The sequence below is a fragment of the Idiotropiscis lumnitzeri genome, chromosome 16, assembly GCF_059441095.1.
Source record: "Idiotropiscis lumnitzeri isolate Australia: NSW breed Sydney's pygmy pipehorse chromosome 16, RoL_Ilum_1.0, whole genome shotgun sequence".
In the NCBI taxonomy this organism is placed as follows: Eukaryota; Metazoa; Chordata; class Actinopteri; order Syngnathiformes; family Syngnathidae; genus Idiotropiscis; species Idiotropiscis lumnitzeri.
This window is the reverse complement of record NC_142406.1, coordinates 9,157,963-9,179,379: the sequence shown is the minus strand read 5'-3', so window position 1 is coordinate 9,179,379 and position 21,417 is coordinate 9,157,963. Positions and strand designations below refer to the sequence as shown.

Genomic DNA, 21,417 nt, shown 5'->3' with positions numbered 1-21,417 from the left:
CACTTTCTTCACTCAGCCGTTCGGTGGCAGTCAAAGCGCATACGTCGGTGGCGGGGGGTGTGGCCTCATCGACCTGCGTTGCATCATGGGAGTAGTAGTCTTTTCTGCGCGTGCGTTCACCAAGTGAAGCGTGAAACAATTTCTTTACAGGACTGAATATATCTATTATTAAAACTAAAGAAACCAAAATAATAAAATAGGATATATATTTTATAAATAATGCAATGGTACAACTGTCACAATTGTTTGTGAAAGTCAACACTTTGAACCAGAATCAGAATGTCCTATATTGTGTGTACAACGAGTGCACCTCTCCAGTGCAATATAACAAATAATTAAATGAAATATATCACTTAAATTAAAGATAAAATAATAATTAAAAATATTAATAAGAATAAAATAATGTTATATACAGAACATAGCACACCGCAAACATTCTTTCTTTTGAGGAAAAACAATGTCCTTCACCTGAACACGTCCTTTTATGAGCACTTTTCACCATTGTTATAATGCCATAAATAGTATCAATTTGTGTAATGGTACCAAATGATAACCAAATCGAGACAGTGATGATATGTATGAGAAGCCATACATTTTGTATAGTTGAGATTTATGCCGATGGCCACGGAACCTTCATGGTATAGGGAGGTTCATATAGCCTTTTTCTATAGTTTTAGGTTTGCAGTTTTTCCTCAATGATGTTGTCATTCACACACATACAAGGAGGTCCAACCAGGTGGAAGTGCATCATATTGTGGTCCCTCGTCCTCCTCTGTGTAATTAATTCAGCTTGTTGCAGAGGACAATCAATGCTAATGTCATGGAGAGTGACTGTAAAAGTCATCTTACAAAAAGCATGACTTCACTTTTTTCCAACTGCTTAAAAACTGCAGCGATGGACCCTTATTCCCAGCAGCGTACTAATTGGCTGCACTCAACGACCCTTTCCATTAAAACAAAGTTGAAGTAGAATAGACAGCGGAAGGTTGAAGCATGCACACGATTCCCAATTGCTTTCCCCTGTGACCTTTACAGAGCACATTAGAGTGTCTGATGTATGGAAACAAGATTATCTTCCAAATTAAGTGCAGACGAGTGAATCATTTGGAAGGTTAGTACCTTTAATGGCTGCATAGCATTATCCAGGTCATTGCATTTGCTATCTTCACATTATTCGTTGCATTTTAAAGTTATTGGGGGGGGGGACTCACAGCTTAGAGAGAGAATGCAAATATTTTTTTTAGCCACTAGATGCCTCCAATGTGATTCACAAGAATATGTGACAACTTCTTGAAATTCTCGGTTCTCTAGAGGGTCTAACAGGACGACCTAGCTGTTGAACTAGAAACTAAGCTCATGTCCACATGAAGTCGATGAAATCCAGACAGTGTGAATAATTTGCACATTGAAATGCAGGCAACAAATGCAGGATTAATGTCTACTATCCTTCGCATCGTATCATATCTCATATATAATAAAAAAAAAATTACATAGCAGGTATATGAAAGGATGCTTTTGGGAACCCGCGACATACTTTACAAGACAAACAACAAAGCAAAACAAAACCAACCTATTAAAAGTTCCAGTTTGACAGTTTTTTTCATCCATCTGATTGGGGCTAAGATTCCACCGAGCCGTTCTCTCTTTCTTAGTGTCAAGTTAGAAAGCTAATTGGGCTTCTTCCATCCTTGTTCAGTCGAGCGATAATTGAGCCAAAATGAGACTTATATGACACTTGTACAGAAGAGCTGTCACCCGCCCTAATCTCCCCCCCCCCCCAAACTGCTGGTGCTTATCAGACTTTAAATTCAAGTTAATTTGACAGAAGACTTACGCATGACCTTATCAGCCATCACTTTCAGATAAAAATGAATAAATGAGATATGGTGCGAATAGAATAGCCTGGGACAAAATATCACATATCCATTTTCCAAACAGATTAGATGGATCAAGTAACTGCACTCAGCTGCCTCTGATGTGTTATAAAGCACCATCAACTTAATTTGCAATTACAGCGCGGACATGTGTGTTTAGCTCACTATGCTTTCCTCTAAAGTAACTCATGAATATTCATGGGGTCATCTTTAAACTTTTCAGTGGGAAAAGCGGTAGGCAAAAAATAATAATAATTCCATCTTCCCTTGTTCTTTCATCTTCACAAGCAATACACCACACACGCACGCGGCTGACTGTGTCAAAGGTGGTCGATACCACCCTCGACTCCATTAAGTAGTTATAGCGGCTTCTCTTTGTAGTTAATGCAGGCTGAGGCAAAAAAAAGAAAAAAGCAATACATTTTAGGCTCCAATCGCCATTTTGTCATCGTGCAGAAAATCCATCTGGAACAATTTGGAAAACGACTTTATTCAGTCAAATAAATAAATACATACATAAAAAATTTAAATAAATAAATAAATACACTTAAAGTCTTAACTATGAAACAAAAATTTATAAAGTCTCTATATTAACAAAACACAGTTAAGGTTAAAATTTTACCTAAAATATTTCATGGGCTTTAATTAAATAAACGTTGCATGTTAGTTATGCTCGTTCTCTTGAATGGTGAGGAACACACAACGCAATGCACGCCACTTTAAATGTTCTGCTCCAGCGGTTCTTAAAATTTTTTAGAATCACAAAACTCTTTTGATTCTAATCTCTATTAAATCACTGATAAATAAATAAACAAACCATTCGATGTTGAGTTTATCTTTCATACACCACACTCTCCACCATAATGACCAACATTAAAATACAAAAAGTGTAGTAGGCTTAAAGTGTTCATCCAAAATGAGAAGAAGTTTTATTTTTATTTTTTTTTTTTAAGTACAGCAACAGTAACATAAATCAAAGTATGAATATTAATCATTCATTACCAGCACAGGTAAAATGAATGCACTTTTTGGCGGCTATACCTGTCAATGGCAGTGAATGAGTTAACAATCTGCTTCATTGCCCATAAAAAAGCAACATGTGTAAATTAATAATAAAAAAAACAACAACAGCTGATCAGTACAATGAGCATCTCACAACTTGAGCAAAAATCAAAAGTTATCGATCGTGTCCAGCAATGGAGCCGCCTGTAGATTCTCATCAGCGTGCCGATATGAAATGCATTCATCCATATTCAGAATCTGCCATCACTTTAACATGAACTCTGCCATGCTGCTGTTTTTCCAATAAGCTCTCAAAACGAGTCAGACCAAGGAATGAACGTCGGGTCTGCCATATCACGTTCAGGAAATGAAACTCCTTGAGCATGATTCATTAAGAGCGATGAAATATTATGCTGGGGAAATTGAGAGAAATAGAACCAGAGGGGAGAGGCTGAGCGAGGACTTTTCTCCCCCTCATATTTTTCCCTCAATGCTAAAGTCTTGTTCTTTTTTTTCTATGCCGAAGCTGGCGTCAGTTAACTTCTGAAAAGGTCGTCAAGTGTTCTAAAATGTCAAAAGAAAATTGTGAGTTCCGCGCACAAGGTAACGCTCTGAAAGTATTCGATTAAATAAATAATATATGGTCACTTAACAGTAATTTTCATTTTTTTTATTTTTTTAACAGGATATGGTAAAGACTTCCTCCCCACGGTGTAAAAGGACGAATGGTGGTTCTGTATAATTGGATAGTTGCTATTACAGTGGTCAATAAAATTATACTTGATTTTTACAACAATATTTTATATATATATATATATATATATATTTAAACATATTTAATAATATTTCTGAATGAACCAGTTTTTGTCCATCTCAGGTGGTGGCCATTTTGTCACTTTTGTCGACTGAAAATGACATCACAGTTGGTCAGGGCTCATGTAACGACCAATCACGGCTCACCTGTTTACTAAAGCTGAGCAGTGATTGGTCGTTATCTGAGCCTTCAGCAACAGTGATGTCATTTTCAGTCGACTGAACTGACAAAATGGGCGTCCACTGACATGGCAAAAATTTTACTGCTTAAGTCATATTCCACAAACGTAATATTAATCAGAATGCCATGTTCGGACAGATGAAGACGAATAAAACTTTATTGAAAATAATTTTTTGGGCCTCACTTTCCCTTTAAGATCTTTTAATATCCCTGAAACATCATAGCTAAAAGACATCACATGGTTCAAATCCATATTACGCAAGGCATCACAATGACTTCCTGTTCCAGTTCTATGGTTAGCATGATAAAACTGTGGTATTCTTCTTTGACAGGTTCAAATTCAGGCAATAAAAATAAATACAATTCACACAACGTGTTGCTTTAAACTCCCACAACAGCCTCCTTGATGGTAATCCAGATCCAGGAAGTAGGGTTGCCTTAGGGTTGTCTCAGATGCATGTTTACAAAAAGGAGGGCCGTGATGACGCTTCAGTGTCGTAGCGGACGCGGATTGAATCAAAGCCTCTTTCATATTTCACAGAGGTCTGAGGATGATGACGCATGCTGTTTTGATCTCGCACATATGAGGAGGCGATGAAGCGGAGACGATTCTCTTTGCTATTGATGAAGAAAAAGATTGTTGCAGAAAACTATTCCCACGGGATTTCTTTGTACTGCTGAACATGATTGATTGTCTCATGTCTGCGTTACATGAATATATTTGGAATTGAAAGTTAATGGCAAAGGCTCTAAATGGTTTGACTTATAATGAAATGCAGCTGACCGACCGCAGCTTAAATGTCATCACAAGCATTTAACCAACATTGCTCTCTCTTTCGGTTGCTCAGGGAATTTTTTTTTATACTCTTCTGTATTGATCACAGCTTTGAGGCTGCCTCAGCAGACAAGCGGCGGGAATCTATCTGAGCCCCGTTAAGTGTCCTGCAGAGATTCGCAGAAGCAAGTCTTCGATTGCTCAATGCAGTGATGACGCTTCTTTTATGTTGCCATGTCCTAGTATCTAAAAGTTAAATTAAGTCAAATTTGATTATCTTTATAGTTGTCCATTGAATATAGTATAGTATATATAGTTATTTAGTATTTTGTCGACACTACTAAAAAGGTATTTTATTGGGTTTATTTATCCATTTAATTCACGGGTGCCGAACTGCAAATATGTCGGAGTCAGCTATAGTTATAAGTTGTAATATCACCAATGACCACTAGATGGCAGTTGCACTTACACTGGGATTTATACATGAGTAAGTTTAATATTTCTTTTGCGGATATGGAATGATATGCAGGATAAAACTAATCCTACCTCAATAATAACATTTTGAGTAAGTTGAATTTTGTGAAAAAAAAAAGCTCTTTTATTGTTTAGCAGTTTGTGCCACCCTTTAATTGTATTTTAATACAAGGGTGCCCTTTACACTGGAAATAACACAGTATTTGGTTCTTTTGTTATTTTTTTTATCTTTTATACGTGCCTTGACAAATGCATTACGAAAAATTCGATATATTTCACCATATTTGAAACATTTTGTCATACACTCGCACCCAGTAGCACTGATGAAAAGTTGTGCCCTCGCCAGCATTCAAGTTGCAAATCCCTGCTCTATATTTGTACACACCTGATCCAAATAATCAGCATGGTTATCCAGCTTCTGCAGACTTTGCTGATTATCTGATCATTTGAGTCAGGTGTGCAGCAGGCAAAGATGGGGAAAACATCCAGGAACCCGACTCTCGAGGAACAGCATCAAAGACTATTAATATTCAAAGAGGTTTTAGCAACCAAACTATGGCAGTAATCTCATTTTCGGACGATGATGTGGCCCGCAAGGCGTCATTGTAACTTCCGGGATGGGCGGATCGAGTGGGCGTGTCTTCGTGAAAGAAAGCGCTGGCTAAGTGTAGCGGTGTCACACAGTCTCGCGCCGCCGAGACGAGACGGGCTGGGACTCGAACACTGCCGAGGAAGATGTCAGTTTTTACGCGCGACGGGGGACGCACACATCCACGTCACGGCGCGGTCACGACACGTCCACGGCTTCCGCTTTTAGTTTGCGCTGTGTTGTTCGCCGCTTCAATGTGGTGGTGGTGAAAATCCTTCCCACGACTGCCTGGACTCCATCCCTGTCCCCTCCTGCTCCTCCTCCTCCTCCTCCTCTTCTTCTTATCTGTCCCGTTACCAGCATGGACAGGACGCCGAGCAGTCCACATCACGGAACCAACAAACCCAACTCTTCTTGTGACCGAAGCAACTCGTCGAGAAAATCCGGCGGGCGGACGGGTTCGCCAAGCCCCGGCGCCGGCCCCCAGTGCGGCCCCGCGTGGGGAGGAGGCGGTCGGGGGGCTTTCCTGGGGAACAGCACCGGTTCGCAGCAGCAGCAGCAGCAGGGTCGCAGGCGACAACTGGAAGGAGTGCTCAGCAAGTACACCAACCTCCTCCAAGGCTGGCAGAACAGGTAAAGAAAATCCCACATGGAGTTTTGTGCGCTCACTTTTTTTTTTGTGTGTGTGAATGGATCTGCATTGTCCACGTTGCACTTGAAAAGGGGAGGGGGCTGGGATTCCAAAAACATGCATGGGTTCATTTACAACTCTAAATATGAATATAAAATATTAAGAATGGTGCTCTGTGATTGGCTGTCACAAGTGATGACAACACAAAGTACAAGACTTAAATAGAGACAAAGCCGACTGTTTTTGAGATCTTGAGTGATTCAGAAAATTGGGTAGGACAACAAAAAAGCAAGGACATGGGACAATAATGAGCATGATGCAATAGATTCAGAAAAGCAAGATATTCCCCATTCATGGCCTTATGCTGCATTTTTCACCAATAAGCTCATTTTAGAGCCAACCATCTTCATCACAATTGCTATTTTTCTTTTGACAAAATAATTCCTAATTTACAACGTAAAATATTAGGAACATTTCCTAAACTCTTTTTCAAAGGGAGGATAAAAGACAAAAAACGAGAGTATTGCCACTATTTTCACTTGATATTGTCTAAAAAAAAGTATTTGGTCAACAGAAAGACAAAAATAGTACAAATGATTCAAATAGGCAAATAAAACCTCAATGTTTTTTTTTCATTATTTAATAAACAATGTTTTCTAATTTAGATACTTCAAAATCTGCACTTTTTTTCTCCACATAACAGCTTTGCACCTTAATCCGCTTTATGATGTGGATAAAAGTGAATAACTCGAATGTCTTGACCTCTTAACATGTCGGAGATCTTTTGAATTTGAAGGCGTTTCCAAACGTCTGCTGTATTTCTTCGCCATATTTCTTCTTTTGCAGCATCACACTCTCATAATGAGCTCACAAAGACATTCCAGCAGTGCGTTACAGTGCGATTCATACATCATTTATGACTTCACCCCCCTGCCTCGTTCTGATTTACTTTTCTCACAACGCCATCAATAATGAGAATTTTCATATAAAGTAAAGCGAATGATATAAAAAGCGAATTCAAATCAACGCCGTTGTTTCGATGCGAAGGCCAATCGATTTTCATTTTGATGCTAAAGCGGGACTGAAAACAGGCTATTCTTATTAATTTATTAAGTTGCGTATTTAGCTTTAAAGACTAGCAAAATATTTAGCTAGACAATCGCAAAAGGTTGATTGCGCACTTATTAAAAGGAATTCCTTGCAGGTGGCACATAGCGTTAACGTAATTACAGTCATCAGTGAGTTTTCAAATTTCAAGTGTACTGTGAACGCCGGGCAGGCGATGTGCTGGTGTGAAACGGACCCGAGTGGAGCTAAATATGCTGCTGTGTAGGTGGCCCTCTGCCAGTGTGAAGTGTTGCTAATATTGTGGGAGTGATGTGCGTGATCATCAGTGGATACTTGTCACTTTGGTTTTCGGGCTTTGACTTTTATTTTGTGATAATAACATCATTTGTTACAATCTAAGTTTATTTTTCACGCGCACGCTTGGGAGTGTTCAAGTTCATGGCATGGGTGCAGTTTCTTTCCTTGGGGGCGTTTGCGCCGTTGTGGGAATGGACATTGATGGAATTGAAGCGACTCCTCCCGTTGCGTTGAAATTGTGGAAGTATATAAGTAGAAAATATTACTAAATGTTATTACTGACGGAAGCGACATTTACAGTGTTTCACCTCCGCTATTGGTACATAAATATATTCAAGTGGAACCACAGAGATTCTTCCATGTGTTGATTCTAAATTTAGACTGTGCTGTCAAATGAATAATGTTGAGGTGGCGGGTAGGTGGTCGGGGTACATTTTGAGGGATGAATCATGACACTGCTTCGCCTCCTTGGTCGAAAGTGTGAATTGAAGTCGTGTAGCATCAGTGAGGAGTCTCTGTGGCATACTCCGGGAAGGAAATGATAGAAGATACACAATTCAGCATAGTGGTCGTCACCTTTAATTCCCCTTGACTTAATTTTGGATTTTGAGCCATATTGGGGGTTTTGTGTATAGAGAACAAAACCGGCATCTGCTTTTCTGCCACTAAAAAAATCCCTTATGATTTGCGCCGTAATTTGTCTCCTGACGTTTGTATTCTATGGTTAGAAAATGATCATGACAACATTTTTACCTTAATTTTATATGCTCATAAGTATGAATTGTTGCTTGCCTATGTGGAATCTTCAATTGGCTGGGAACCAGGCCCTGCTGTACGCCAGAAGTCAGCTGGGATAGAAAAGTGGAACAGAACCATGGGACGTAACTTTTAAAAAAAAAAATTTTATCAGCCACGGTCCCCCCCCAAATAAATAAATAAATAAATAAATAAATAAATAATCCATCCCTTCCACAATAATGGTAATTTATACCATTTTTTTTATTTTTTGCAAAAAAGACAAAAAGTAACAGCATTCATATATAGACGCTAAAATCGAATTACTAACACACTGGCTATCCTGTGCGTTGTTGGCGCAGCTTTTTGCTGTAGCCTCTAATAAAGGTCAAAAGCTCAGGTAACACACAGCCTGCGTCTCATAGCTCAGCATTTTCGGTTCTGTTCCACGTGAGCGTCGGACATACGGCCCCGTATTTATTATCCAGAACCATCCATCATGTTAAAGGCTTGTACTCTTTGTTTAGCTGCAACGGCAAGACTGCCTGCAGGAGGGTCAACGGTAAGAAGGCGAGCTCTGCTGACTGAACATGGGAGAGGACCGTCCGTGTGTGCATGGATGTTTGATTTAAAAAAAAAAAAAAAGATGGGGCTGAGTATCTGACACAGGCAAGATTGTTCAGCAATGTGCTGAGGTTGACATTATTCACACGCCCTCCTCACAGACTGACAAGTCTTTGAATAGGGATCAATTTTCAGATTGTAGTTTTCCGCATCCTCTCAAGGGAGCTGAAAAATGACACTGGGAAAGGAAGCGATTTTAGTGTTTGTTTATGATGTCGCGTTTGTCTTTTTATGGCTGTATTGGGACTTTGTAGTGGTCAGATTGAAGGAAACATGACAAACAACCTCCTACCTCTCCTCCAAGTAGGATTTTCTTTACCTTGACAAGGAGCTCGGCCATGTGACGAAGTCACGGTTGCCAACCTAACGACCTTGTTGCTATATTTAGAGACTTTTACGACCCATTTAGTGAGTTTGCGTTTAAAAAAAAAAAAAAAAGTGCAACAAACCTTGTGATCATCGATGGTGTTATTGGAGACATTTGGAGAGTCCCCTCAGATCAGGACATGTTGAAAATTAATGGCACTAAATACAAACACAATTCTCTTACCGACTACTTAATATTTACAATAGATGTGCTTACATTGCAAAATATTTACCTCCTAGGATTAAAAAAGTTGTGACCTCGTAGCAAAAAAATAAAAATAAATTGTGTGTGTAGTGATTTCATCACCTTGCTAAAATAATGTCCGAAAGTCATAAAACAAGAAAAACTGAACTAAATGCTGCTTATGTTTATTCAGAACATCTTTTCAGGGTTTAACTTAAATTAGGACATTTCAAAATATGACTTAAGCCATCGTCATAATAGGGCACATGTGTCAAACTCGAGGCCCGGGGGCCAGATCTGGCCCGCGACCTCATTTTCTGTGGCCCGAGAAGGGCGAATTATGTGCGTCAACTTCCTGCTTCTAGCACATTTTTTCACTTTTTACAACATTGAGATATGAGATATTGCCATTTATTTGTTACCAATCCCCACCTTTTAAAATAAATTTAAAAAACAAAGAATTACTTCCTGACTTCTGATTTCAAAACTGTCTTTCCATCAATTTGTTGTGTGTATGTGATAACGTAAGATGATCATACGTTTATTATTTATATAACTACGTCCGTCTAAAAAAAATGCGTTTGACACCCCTGTAAGAGGTTGATGATGTACGGACAGTATATACTAATATAATTTGAATATTTGCACCAACACTTTATGGATTCATTTTAACGTGTCAAACTAAAGCGAAAGGATGTCGAAGTGCATCTCTCCGAAAGTTTGGACACAACTCCTTCAGGATTTTCACGGACACTGGCGGGGGTCCCAACCGTTCTATGCAACCATGATGTGGCATTGGATTGCAAATCAATACTGTAATTGGACGTGGAGGGACAGCATTGATTATCAGTTTCAGCCAAAAGAAGATAATGCAGGGCAGGAGGAGAGGGCAAGGGTCAGCAGAAAACACCCGTCACACTTTGGACTGTGTTGGCTAGCAGAATTTTAAAAACTGCGAGCTAATTGCTCAGTGTTAAAGTAAGAACCCGACTAATTTTTAGATCCAATCAAAGCTAGTCGGAGTAATTTGGGGAAGTGACAAAAATTTTTGCCTTCCTAATTAGTCGACCTCTCTCTTTTTCAGGTACTTTGTGATAGATCCAGATTTGGGACTGCTGCTGTACTTTGTCAACGAGCAGGGAAGGAGCCAGAAGCCACGAGGGTCGCTCCCCTTGATCGGAGCCACGGTGACTCAGAGTGATGAGGTTCCGCACATGTTCATTGTCAACTCAGTCAATGGAGAGCTGTACAAACTCCGAGGTATGACGCCATCGGCCTCTATTTTTGGACACGGCGCACCTGCGCTCAAGCATAAAAACTGGATTTCCATGCTGGTGCAAGCCTTGATGGCTGCCCTTTAGAAATGTGGTCTCGGTGCTGTGCTGAGGGTTCTGGCGTACAGAGTGAGGGACTTTTTGATGATTCTGGTGGCGGAAATGTTTCTAAACCTTCTGAAGCCCGTCAAAGATTTGACGCAGTCTAACATGATTTTGTTGAGTTTTTTTAGCTCTGCGGACTCGTGTGATGATGTCATAGTATTCATTCATAAATGGAAAAAATTAAGTTTCGTCATCCGCCTGATTTGCGAGCCCCTCGTGCACTGCATTCAAAGGGAATAGCAGCTTCAAATCAAGTGTTCACACCCACAACGGCGCAAATCGCTCTTATTTAGACTTCACCTTGAAAATAGAGGCCATTGAGTCGTTCCTAGGCCTGACTGAACAACCTACAAGTTTGTAGACAGACAGACAGCACAGTAGAGAGATGAGATGAGATGATGAACTTTTTGCGCTTTTAACATTTGACCAGAAATGGAAGCTATAACAGTGGAAAGCCTGTGCTTTGTGCCCAGCACCTTTTCTTTCACTGACTTTTTTTTTTTTTTTTGGGTGACCGTTGCGAAACTCTAACCACTGGAACCGGTATGCCCCTTTTACCTTCTTGGGGGAAGGATTTCAAAACAAGAACAACTTGGCCTATATTCCCCGAATAACTCGACGAGCCACGCGTATTGAGCGACGGGGAATTGACGATCCCACACAGAGTGAGCTCTTTCCCTCTTTGAGCGAGGAAAATATGTAGCCTCAAAAATCAGTGATGAAGATTAACCGGTGTGCTCAGAATTTGGTTTTGGTTACCATGGGAACCCCCTGAAATCCTACCTTGGGAGGGGCAGAGGCGAACTTTAAAGTTCAGCAAGGAGTCATTTCCCACTTTTCTCGTCTTACGGCGCTTTCATGTGTGTCATCTCACTGTCGTGTCCTTAGCTTCTAAAGGCTTCCTTAGTTTTTAATTTTTTCTTCTCCCCTACATGCTTTTCTTATAAATGTCAGCGTTTTAGGAGGATGCCGGGTCTCTCTGTAACCTGTACTTGTATTCGTGAATGGCCTTGGGTTAGTTTGGCTTCTCAACAAAGGCACTCGTGGCAATTAGAAAGCTGGAAACAAGACTATTTTACTATCAAACGCGGATAATCTTGCGTTTTCCCGAGCAGCTTTGATTTAATCCGGCGTGGATTCTCGGGTGCTCAATTAATCTATTTGTCACACTGCTCCAGTCAGCGAATGAGATGACAGATGTGTTGTGTTGAGAGCTCATTTGGATGTCTGGCACAATCCTCAATGCGCACAGACTGTTCTCATGGTTATTAATAATTTGTTTTGCAACAGTTGATCACCGACGTGTTTCAGAAATAAACCACGTGTGGATTCACGTGACAATTGACATGAGTAACATTAAAATGTTACGCAAACTTTCCCGAAAGATTTAATAAAGGTTTTACGATGCCGGTTCACAGCATTTGCAATAAAAGTGGGTGCGATCAGACGATGATTAACAGACGATGATGGCTACTGTAGAACAGAGCTGTGCTTATCGAATTGAAAAAGATTGCCACAGCGTCCTTTTGAAATTTTCCATACGAACGTAGGAGCCAGCATGCTGCGTTTTCAGCCTGGAGCAAGCAAATTGTGAACAGGTGCACATCAGCATGGAGACACTGTGATTATCTTTAAAAATAAAATAAAATAAAATCCCAGCATGGCTTGTGCGCTCCACCAAGATGAATAGATGAAGATGCTGATGCTTACCTTGAAATTGGCTCGTTTTGAGGAAGACATTCCCGGGGCGAAAGATTTGATTTGAGCTTTCTTAGAGCGTGTCAGTTTCTCAGCATTTCCTCCTTGCTCAAAGTGGCCCTTTGTTGGCGTTTGGACGAGTGCAGTAGTCATCTAAGTGACACGCGCACGCTGAAATCTCAGTGCACAAAAATAGCTCCCGTCAAAGAAATAAACAAACCGCATATTAATATTCAAATTTGAACCGACAGATTGTTTGTTCTAACTCTTGCTAGTTTAGGGGGTTTCTTCATTCCAGTTTGTTGTGCAACATATTTTTCAATGTCTTTCACATGAGAATAAACGAGTGATTAGCATATGAAATGAAGTTCATAGCTTATTAGCATAATTCTGATCATTCTGCTCCTTTTGTAAAATGAATCTATGGGGAATCCCCATGGTAGCAGTTTATTCATTTAACGTTGAATGCGAAAATTGTTTTCAGGGCCTGAACGATAGGGATTTAGACCAATTGCGATATTAGGCAGGATGAAATTTGGACAACGAAATAATTGGCCAAATAATTAAAAATGTATTTTATTTTTGTGTCCCTCAACGCTTCCAGCAATAAAGACATTGCAGGCAGAACATTAAAATCAATTTTTTTATTTTATTTTATTTTATTATTTTATTCTATATTTTATTCTATTTTATTTTATTTATTTTTATTTATTTTATTTTATTCAATTTATTTTCGGGGTGTTTATTACCTTTTGTCTTATGGTATAATCAATGGGTTAATGTGTCAAGAAAAAACAGGAAAACAATTGGCAAAAGTGTTTAAAAATAAAAATGGGTGGGCAGATATTTGCCGATTTCAAAAGTGCAAATATAGGCCGATTAATCGGTCAGGGCTGAAACAATATTGTACAAAAACACAATATAAACATTACAGAGCTCTGGAATTATAATAAGACAAATTTCAAGCAATTTTCTACATTTTCAACCAAGTTTAGATAACAAATCCTGAAATCATATATTATAAAGTGACATGAGGGCCATCCGGAACCTTCACGCGGTTGTAAAAGTTACTTTGCTGTGGTTTGAGTCCCCAAGTGAAGCACGACAAGCATCCAGGGAGTCAGGTGCAGTAGTTTGGATCTGATTGACACCTCTGCGGCAGAGTCGATTGTTTATTTTTCTGCAAGGTTGCACTCAAGCATTCTCTTCTCGTGAGAGCCGAGTTAAGATGTTGGACATAAAAGTTATGTTTTGGAAAAAAACATTTGGGTGGAGGTACAGATTTCTTTTTCTTAGATAAACTATATTTCTGTTTGGTGGCTTAAACAAAGAAAAAAGTTATTTTTGTCCATTGAAATTAGCATGGTGCAAATACCCACCTTCCCTCGCCCCCCCCAAAATAATCTTAAAAAGAGTAATTTCTATAATAATATTCAACTAATCCAGTGGTGGGCAAACTACGGCTCGGGGCCACATGCGGCCCGTTAAACGTTTTAATCCGGCCCGCGGAACTTGAAAAAAATTAAATGAATTAATGTTTTATTTTCTAAATACTCTGGTGTGTCAAACACAGATATTTTGTTGTAATACTTTTGTTCATTTTCATTTAAAATTAAATGTATTTTTTTTTTCACCGATGAGGTGAGGTTACCAAAACACTCCATCTGCGCTTAGTCTGGCCCCTCTGTCAAATTTTAGAACCCATTGTGGACCACCAATCAAAAGGTTTGCCCACCCCTGAACTAATCTTCTTAAGGAAAATCTATCTTCTGATGAGAATGCTTGTTCTAGATATTCCAGAGTTCCTTAATCAAATTCAGAGGTTCATTTGTGCAATTGGACCGTAGAAAAGAAAACAAATGGCATGATGTCTCTTTTAACCACATATTGACCTGACTGTGAACTCTTGTAAGAATTTATTGTATGCATCGGACGTAAAGCTCGTAAATTGACTTAGATTTTTTTTTTCTTTCTGTATCTTTTCAGCCTCTGATGCCAAAGAGCAACAGTATTGGGTTAGCCAGCTACAAGCGTGTGCCAGGCGACATTCTGACTGCAGTGCCAAGGTAAAAAAAATAAAATAAAAATGTTACAGATGGCTTTCAGTGCGCAACAATCGTCTTTTTTGAGTTATTATTGCTGATAAAAGAAATGAAAGCCTCGACACTTCAATGGAGATTGCTCGTCACCGCACGCTAAATTAAAAGCAGATGTTTTATAATCAGGAGAGATAATTAGTCTGCTGACAAAAATTGCAGAATATTTACTTAATTAATTTGATAACCGATTATTTGACGATTAATCGTTGCTCCTCCACTGTATATCATGTGAAGAAAACAGCGGCGCTGTATTTTCATGATCATTTTTATTATGTTATCAGGTCATCTGTATTTCCCTTCTCCTCTTTATCTATTTATTAAATAAAATGCTAAGCCCAAGATAAAAATGTGATCGGCATTCATAACTATTGCCACAGAATTGTACAATGGGATGAAATGAGATTATATTTTTAATCCCAAATATCCTGAAGAGGGCACAACCTTTTTGTTTGTTCTCATGCTGTAGGAAATGTAGTTGACTTATCGCACAATAAAAAAAAAAAAAAAAAAAAAAAAAGGAAGTGACATTTTCAGTATATACTCAAGATCTATGAAATTATAATAATTTGTAGCATTTTTGTTCCAAAATATGAAAATTTTAACAATAAATTTACACAGTGATGCTACTTTTTGATGGAAATAATTTCTGGACAAAATGATGACTGTAGACATCAAGTTTCTAGTAGTTAGCTGAGAGGAAGGTTATAACAAATCTGGCCGTTGCTGCTGACTATTACGCTACCAAATAGTATGATGATGATGATGATGATGATGCACTAATTCTCCGCAACAAACAGGATGCTGTTGATTCAGCATTAACTGGTTTCTTGGCTAAACAAGTGAGCACAAAAAAAAAACGCTGAAAAAAATCTATTATGCTGCTAAGCACTCCACTAAACATGAATTTATTAACCTTAGATGGATATAAAAAATAATTGCAAAGGCAGTACATTGGACTTGAAGCGCAACAATAATGAATAAGTCGGTCTTCCAAATAAAATGGAACGAAAACAAGTGGATGCGAGCCAGACTGCGTCAATTTGAGGTTGTGTTCTGCTTGTAATAGATTCACCTTGGCCTGTCCTCCATCACCACATCAAGTCTGAAAAAAAAAAAAAAAATTGCAGACAATGTTGCATATCAAAAATATGCCAATTGCATAACAGTACAAAAATGGACTCGGTGATTTTTGAGACTCGACGCATGTCGACAAAAACTCCACAGATGCGCACAATTAAGCTGTGCTTCGAAAAGAAATGACTTTTTGGCAACCAATGTTTTTTTTTTTTCTGTGTCCGTTTGGTTATTAGGTAAGGAAACTGAAGGGCTCGAATGAACACCTGAGTGCGGACGAATCGGGGGGAGGACAAGACGTGCTGGTGAGTCACTACTAAACACACGCCGCCTCTCTTATTAAAGACTTCATTTCACCTCATAACGTCTCGCGTGCGTTGAGACGGTACCCCTCCGTGACAGCGTGTACCGTCGCGTGCTTATTAAGCGTCATTGTTCAGTTCTTGTCCACACCACACACGACAAAGGTGAATGTTGGAGAGAAAATAAATCTAAAGTCAGTCGGGCAATCAAATCAAAGTGGACTCCGTTTTTTTTTTTTTTTTGCCATTTCCGGCCCGTGTTTACAATAGCTCTTAACGACACATATTCATCTATATGCTAATTGATTTTTACAGTTTATTACTCTCCAGTGTAACGATGTTTCTCAGTCATATTTATACCAGTACTGCGCCACCGAAGCATTTTGATTTCTTTTTTTTTTTTTTTAACAAGCACGGAGCTCGTTAGGGGAGGAAAACACTCGCAAGCTGATGACATCATCAACAAGCTGTAATGCGATTGGAGCAAATCCACATAGCACAAAATGACTGTTAAAAATGCAACAAGGCCAGGAATTTATTTAACCATGTTCAAATGCGAATGTTTCAAAATGACTGACTGGTGTCATTTATTGAGAATATTTGCAAGAGCCATTGCTTGAATTTATTATTTGACAGAAAGGCATGAGCGGTCAGGTTATCTGACTGTGGCGCTCATTCTAATCAGTCTCCTCAGAACATCCGGCCGTGTTCTTTGTGCCGCTTTCCCACCGCAATTTCACGGCTGTTTTGCAGAACTAGCCGCATTTGACGAGTCAAGGTTGACACGGAAACGAAAGCGGACCGATTAGCAAGTCGTTATCAACGTGTGGTTTGGTCCTGACGGGAAGCGTGGGAAACGTCACACTGTGGACTTGGTGCTGTTGACTTTCGGCTGTCATTAAACAAACACGGGAATTCTTTGCCTTCTTTGTTGCACCTTTTGCTCAAATTTTGTCAATTTCAAATTATCTGCTTAGATGATTATTTTTGCCACAAAAACAAGTGTGCATATGTAGTCCCTATGCATCTAATGAAAGTGTAACGGATTTAGCCCGTGGTGTGAAATGTGACAGATCAGCAGTTGACCGTTGTACCTTTACGCCCACGTTGCGTCGTGCCGGCCCAAGTCAGCCTACAGCTGAGTAGAACGAGCTGCAAAAGGAAGTGGCGGCATTGGGATTGTTTCGCCCCGAGCCAAATATGCTGGAACGCTGCACCAGAGAATGTCTGGCACAAATATTTTATTCAACTATTGTCATGTTTGTCATCCAGTGCTGGATGGAGCAAAGCAGCCCCAGAAAATAACCACGCCTAATCCGTCTTTTTTTTGTTGTTTTTTTGCAAGTCATTCAGAATGGTAAAACGTTTCAATATGTGATTGTTTTAACATGCTGATTATTAGTATTTTTTTAAATTTCAAAATCAATGTGTGTGTTGACCCTGCTTTTTATTTATTTATTTATTTTGGGAGTTGTTCATCTCCCCCCACCGCCGTCTGGCCCGTCTCGCCCAGACACATTCTTTGGTCCGATAAAGTTCATTGCGTTTCCAGTGTAATGAAACGCTCGGGGCTCTGTTCCAGTTATAGAGGACAAAACTTCAATTCTTAATGCCGTTCCTTGTCAGCTTGCTCGGGAGCGCACGGCTCGGCTTGGAACAATGCAACACTGTTCTCCGCACTGTAAGCTGATTAAGTTCCCGCCCCGAAAGATCACGAAGCAACTGTGCTTTAAATCTCACTGTTCAGAAATTGGATGCGGAGGGTTGCCATAGTTAGCTTGGAAAAAAAGTCACTCTAATTACATGATAATAGTGACATTAATTACACAATTTTCAAATTTACTTTATTAATTTTATTCATCCAATGTTGCCAGTACTTATTGGAAGTCGATTTTTAAGAGTGACATTTTGTAGTTGTTTTTTTTTTTTTAATTATTTATTTTTTATTAGTTTTTATTTAAAAGTGCCCTTATCATTTTTGGCCTGACACATTTATTTGTTATCAATGTCATGGCAGATTTATTTATTAACTGCATTTTTGTATAAATATAATGATTAGCTTTCGGGACCTCACACATCGCTGCGGGTCTTTCTTTTTAATCTTTAATGTGCCGCAATTTTTTTCCCCCTTAATTTAATGCACTGGCAGTGTTTTTGAAGCTAGATAACACTTGATCAACAGCACGGTAACATACCTCAATATTTTCTCTAGATGACGGAAACTCAAACTGGTGACTGGATTTCCAGCTTCAGAACACCAATCGCCATCCTTCCTCCATTTAAAAAAAATCAAATAATAATAATTAATAAATACATGTGTCACTGGTAATGTACAAGGTCCGCTTAATCATTGAAGTGCAAAATTTTTGATCACCTGTTTGGTTTGCTGGCTACTGCTGAACAAGCGGCATGAGCGCAGCTGGTTGTTTTCCGCGAGCGGTCTATTTTGTTTTCACCGGCACTGTAACCAGACCGCCGTTATCTCGAGGTGGATCGTCTCTGGTGCCCTGTTTCGATGTCCACTAATGGGAAAGAAAGACCGATGCGTGACGATAACGGGTTTGACTTCACTGTGTTTTTGCACAAAGGGTCGTCAAGTCTTTTTTTTTTTGGCTTACATTCTTTAGGGCTCCTCATCGTCCAGTCGCAACCGCAGCTTCTCCCTGCTCCCGCATTTGACGCCGACTTCATCACCGGCTTCTCAGAGGCAACTCGCCCTCACGTCTTCGCCGGGCAACATCGTCACGATAACCCATCACAAGTCACCGGCTGCAGCGCGGCGGGCCAAGAGTCAGTACCCCGGACGGCTGCTGGAGGTCAAAGAGGTGAGCTTAAAATCCGTACGGAAAGTCTCGTCATAGCCACAGGTTTTTTTTTTGTTCTTGTTCTCTCTGGCCCAGTGACTTTTCGGCCTGTTTATGCAAATGCAGAACTTTTAAGTCAGCGCATGGACTGTGCAAAACAGATGGGTTGCCTCTAAATAGGAAATAGTCTGAAATTTAACATTTAATAATGAGTTACCTCATTCACTGCCATTGACGGATGTACAAGCCCCCCCCCCCCAAAAAAGCCTGTTAATTTTTACCTGGGTTGGTAGTTGAATGATTAACTCCCCCTGACTAAGCGGACAATGCAGCTCACCTTGAGAAGGCCAACTTATTTGAACTCATTTTGACGTTTGAACTTAAATGAGTCGCTTATGCTGCTAGAAATGTGACTTCATTTGCACCGATGTCGAAAACACGACTCCAAAATAAGAGCCTTGAAATTCATCAAGCTAAATGGAGAAAAATCTTCCTTTGCTACGTCTTTATGAGGCTGCTGCGGTGGTGCATTCAAGTTCTGGAGGACAGTCAAGACTCCATCTAAGGGCCCGTCTCATTCTTTTTGGTTTTTAAATGAACCTGGTTTCTGTTTAATTGAACGCAAAGCTAATATTCTCACAGGACCATAACATTTATTTTAGACTATACATCTGGGTTGAAATTTCTTGAATTTATTGGACGGGAACTCTCTAGTTGGCAAAGTTTTCTAGATTATGGATAGTTTTCTCCCACATTTCACAATTGCTTGCCCTGCGATTGACTGGCGACAATTTCTCGGGGTGCAAAGAAAAGGGCCTTCCCCAAACTGTTCAAAGAAAGCTGGCAGCTTTTTTGGACCGCAAGGTCACTAACGAAGCGTTTCAAAAGTTCCCCACTTTGCATCTCGTGCCGAGCGCTTTCCTCTCATGCCTCTCCGGCCAGCCTTCAAGTGGCGCGGCTCCCCATTCCGCTGTGCCGTCGGCATCATCCCGGCTAAGAATATCTCATCCAAGTGATTCACTCTGTTGACAGAAAGAGAGCATCTTGCCGTCAGTGAGAGGAGAATCGGTTCTCACCTCTGAGGAGCAGTCTGCGCCCCCTCTTTGAGTCAACCTGCTGCAGTCGGAGTGAATACTGAGCAGATGGCGTGTTCATTAAGTAAAACAAACACTCCTCTGGTGCTTGTGTTTCCACGTCAGACTGGGGCGGGGGGGACGAGGTCCTCCGCGATTTGTGATTCATTCTCCGTTTGGCTTCACATTCGTCTGGCCTGATTTCTACAATAGCTGCCGTCATTTAGCACATCCGACTCACTTTCTCCAGCCATGACAACACAGCAGGGGAGGATCTTGATGCTGCCATTGCATGCAAGACTGCTTGTATTGGAATTTATATCCTGGGTACAATTGAGAGATTGGATGGAGGAGATTTATGGGCAAACATTATCGTAGGATGTATTTTCTGGGCATTCATAACGCTCACTCTTCACACATCCGTGAATTTCTGCGTGATTTTGTCTCGTCGGCTTGACCTTCAGCCAGTATCACTTAACCTTCCAGGCAGTAAGCCAACAGATGCTTGCTGTGATTACGACACGTTGGCTCTCTTAACTCCACGGCCTATTAAATACGCACAAACTAAAGAAATGTATATTATTATTAGGGGGCTGTTTTAAAAAAAAAAAAAAAAACTCAATCTAATATTTTCCTGATAAAGAATACATAAATTGAGCTTGTTATTGCAAAATGGACCATCCTGGCTGGATGATCCCTTTTAATTACTACCGTATTTTCCGGACTATAAGGCACACCCGTATATAAGCCAAGGCAACTCTTTTTTGAAAAAAAAATACAAATAAATAAATAGAAATAAAATATATAAATAAATATAATAATAAAATAATAATAAATATAATAATAATATAATAAAATCAATATACAAGTCACACCAGGCTATAAACCGCAGTTGTCTATGTTGGAAAAAAAATAGTTTACTGCATGTCCAGAACGATTTTGTACTGCGAATGCATATAAAGGTACATAAACAGATTGTTAAAAAAGTGCCTTTTAACGTGGCAACAACTTTGCTAATTAAAACAGAGGAGACCCAAGAAAAAAAAAAATAAAAAAATTTAAGAAAAATCGAGCGAGATTTATTTAGCGTATTTTCTGAACTATAGAGCGCCCCCTACCCGTGAAAAAAAAAAAATACACAGACAAGCCGCACCATTGTATTAGCCGCATGGTTCAAAATTTGGGACAAAATTAGCGGCTTATAGTAAAGAAAATTAATAAATTATAAATTGCGAGATTGTTGTTCTGCGAGATCCGTCTAGTGTAGCGATGGAATTTCCCAAAGAACTGGTTGTTGTCACATTTGTCACCTTTCATCCACGCATGTATGTGTCCATCCCCCGACTGCGCGGCAGCGGGAGTCAGACCACATGAG

General features: G+C 39.7%; 1 protein-coding gene across 1 annotated transcript in view; it reads left to right on the top strand.

Annotated features, from left to right (window-relative positions):
- Window positions 1-5,773: 5,773 nt before the first annotated feature.
- The window catches only part of LOC148321247 (oxysterol-binding protein-related protein 10-like), a 28,664-nt gene continuing 13,020 nt past the window's right edge, over window positions 5,774-21,417 (top strand). Inside the window, exons 1-5 of the mRNA XM_088318597.1 lie at window positions 5,774-6,341; window positions 10,698-10,873; window positions 14,677-14,756; window positions 16,100-16,168; window positions 18,793-18,990. Of these exons, the coding sequence (XP_088174723.1) occupies window positions 6,070-6,341; window positions 10,698-10,873; window positions 14,677-14,756; window positions 16,100-16,168; window positions 18,793-18,990 (795 nt within the window). The 5' untranslated portion in view covers window positions 5,774-6,069. The remainder of the gene's footprint in view (window positions 6,342-10,697; window positions 10,874-14,676; window positions 14,757-16,099; window positions 16,169-18,792; window positions 18,991-21,417) is intronic.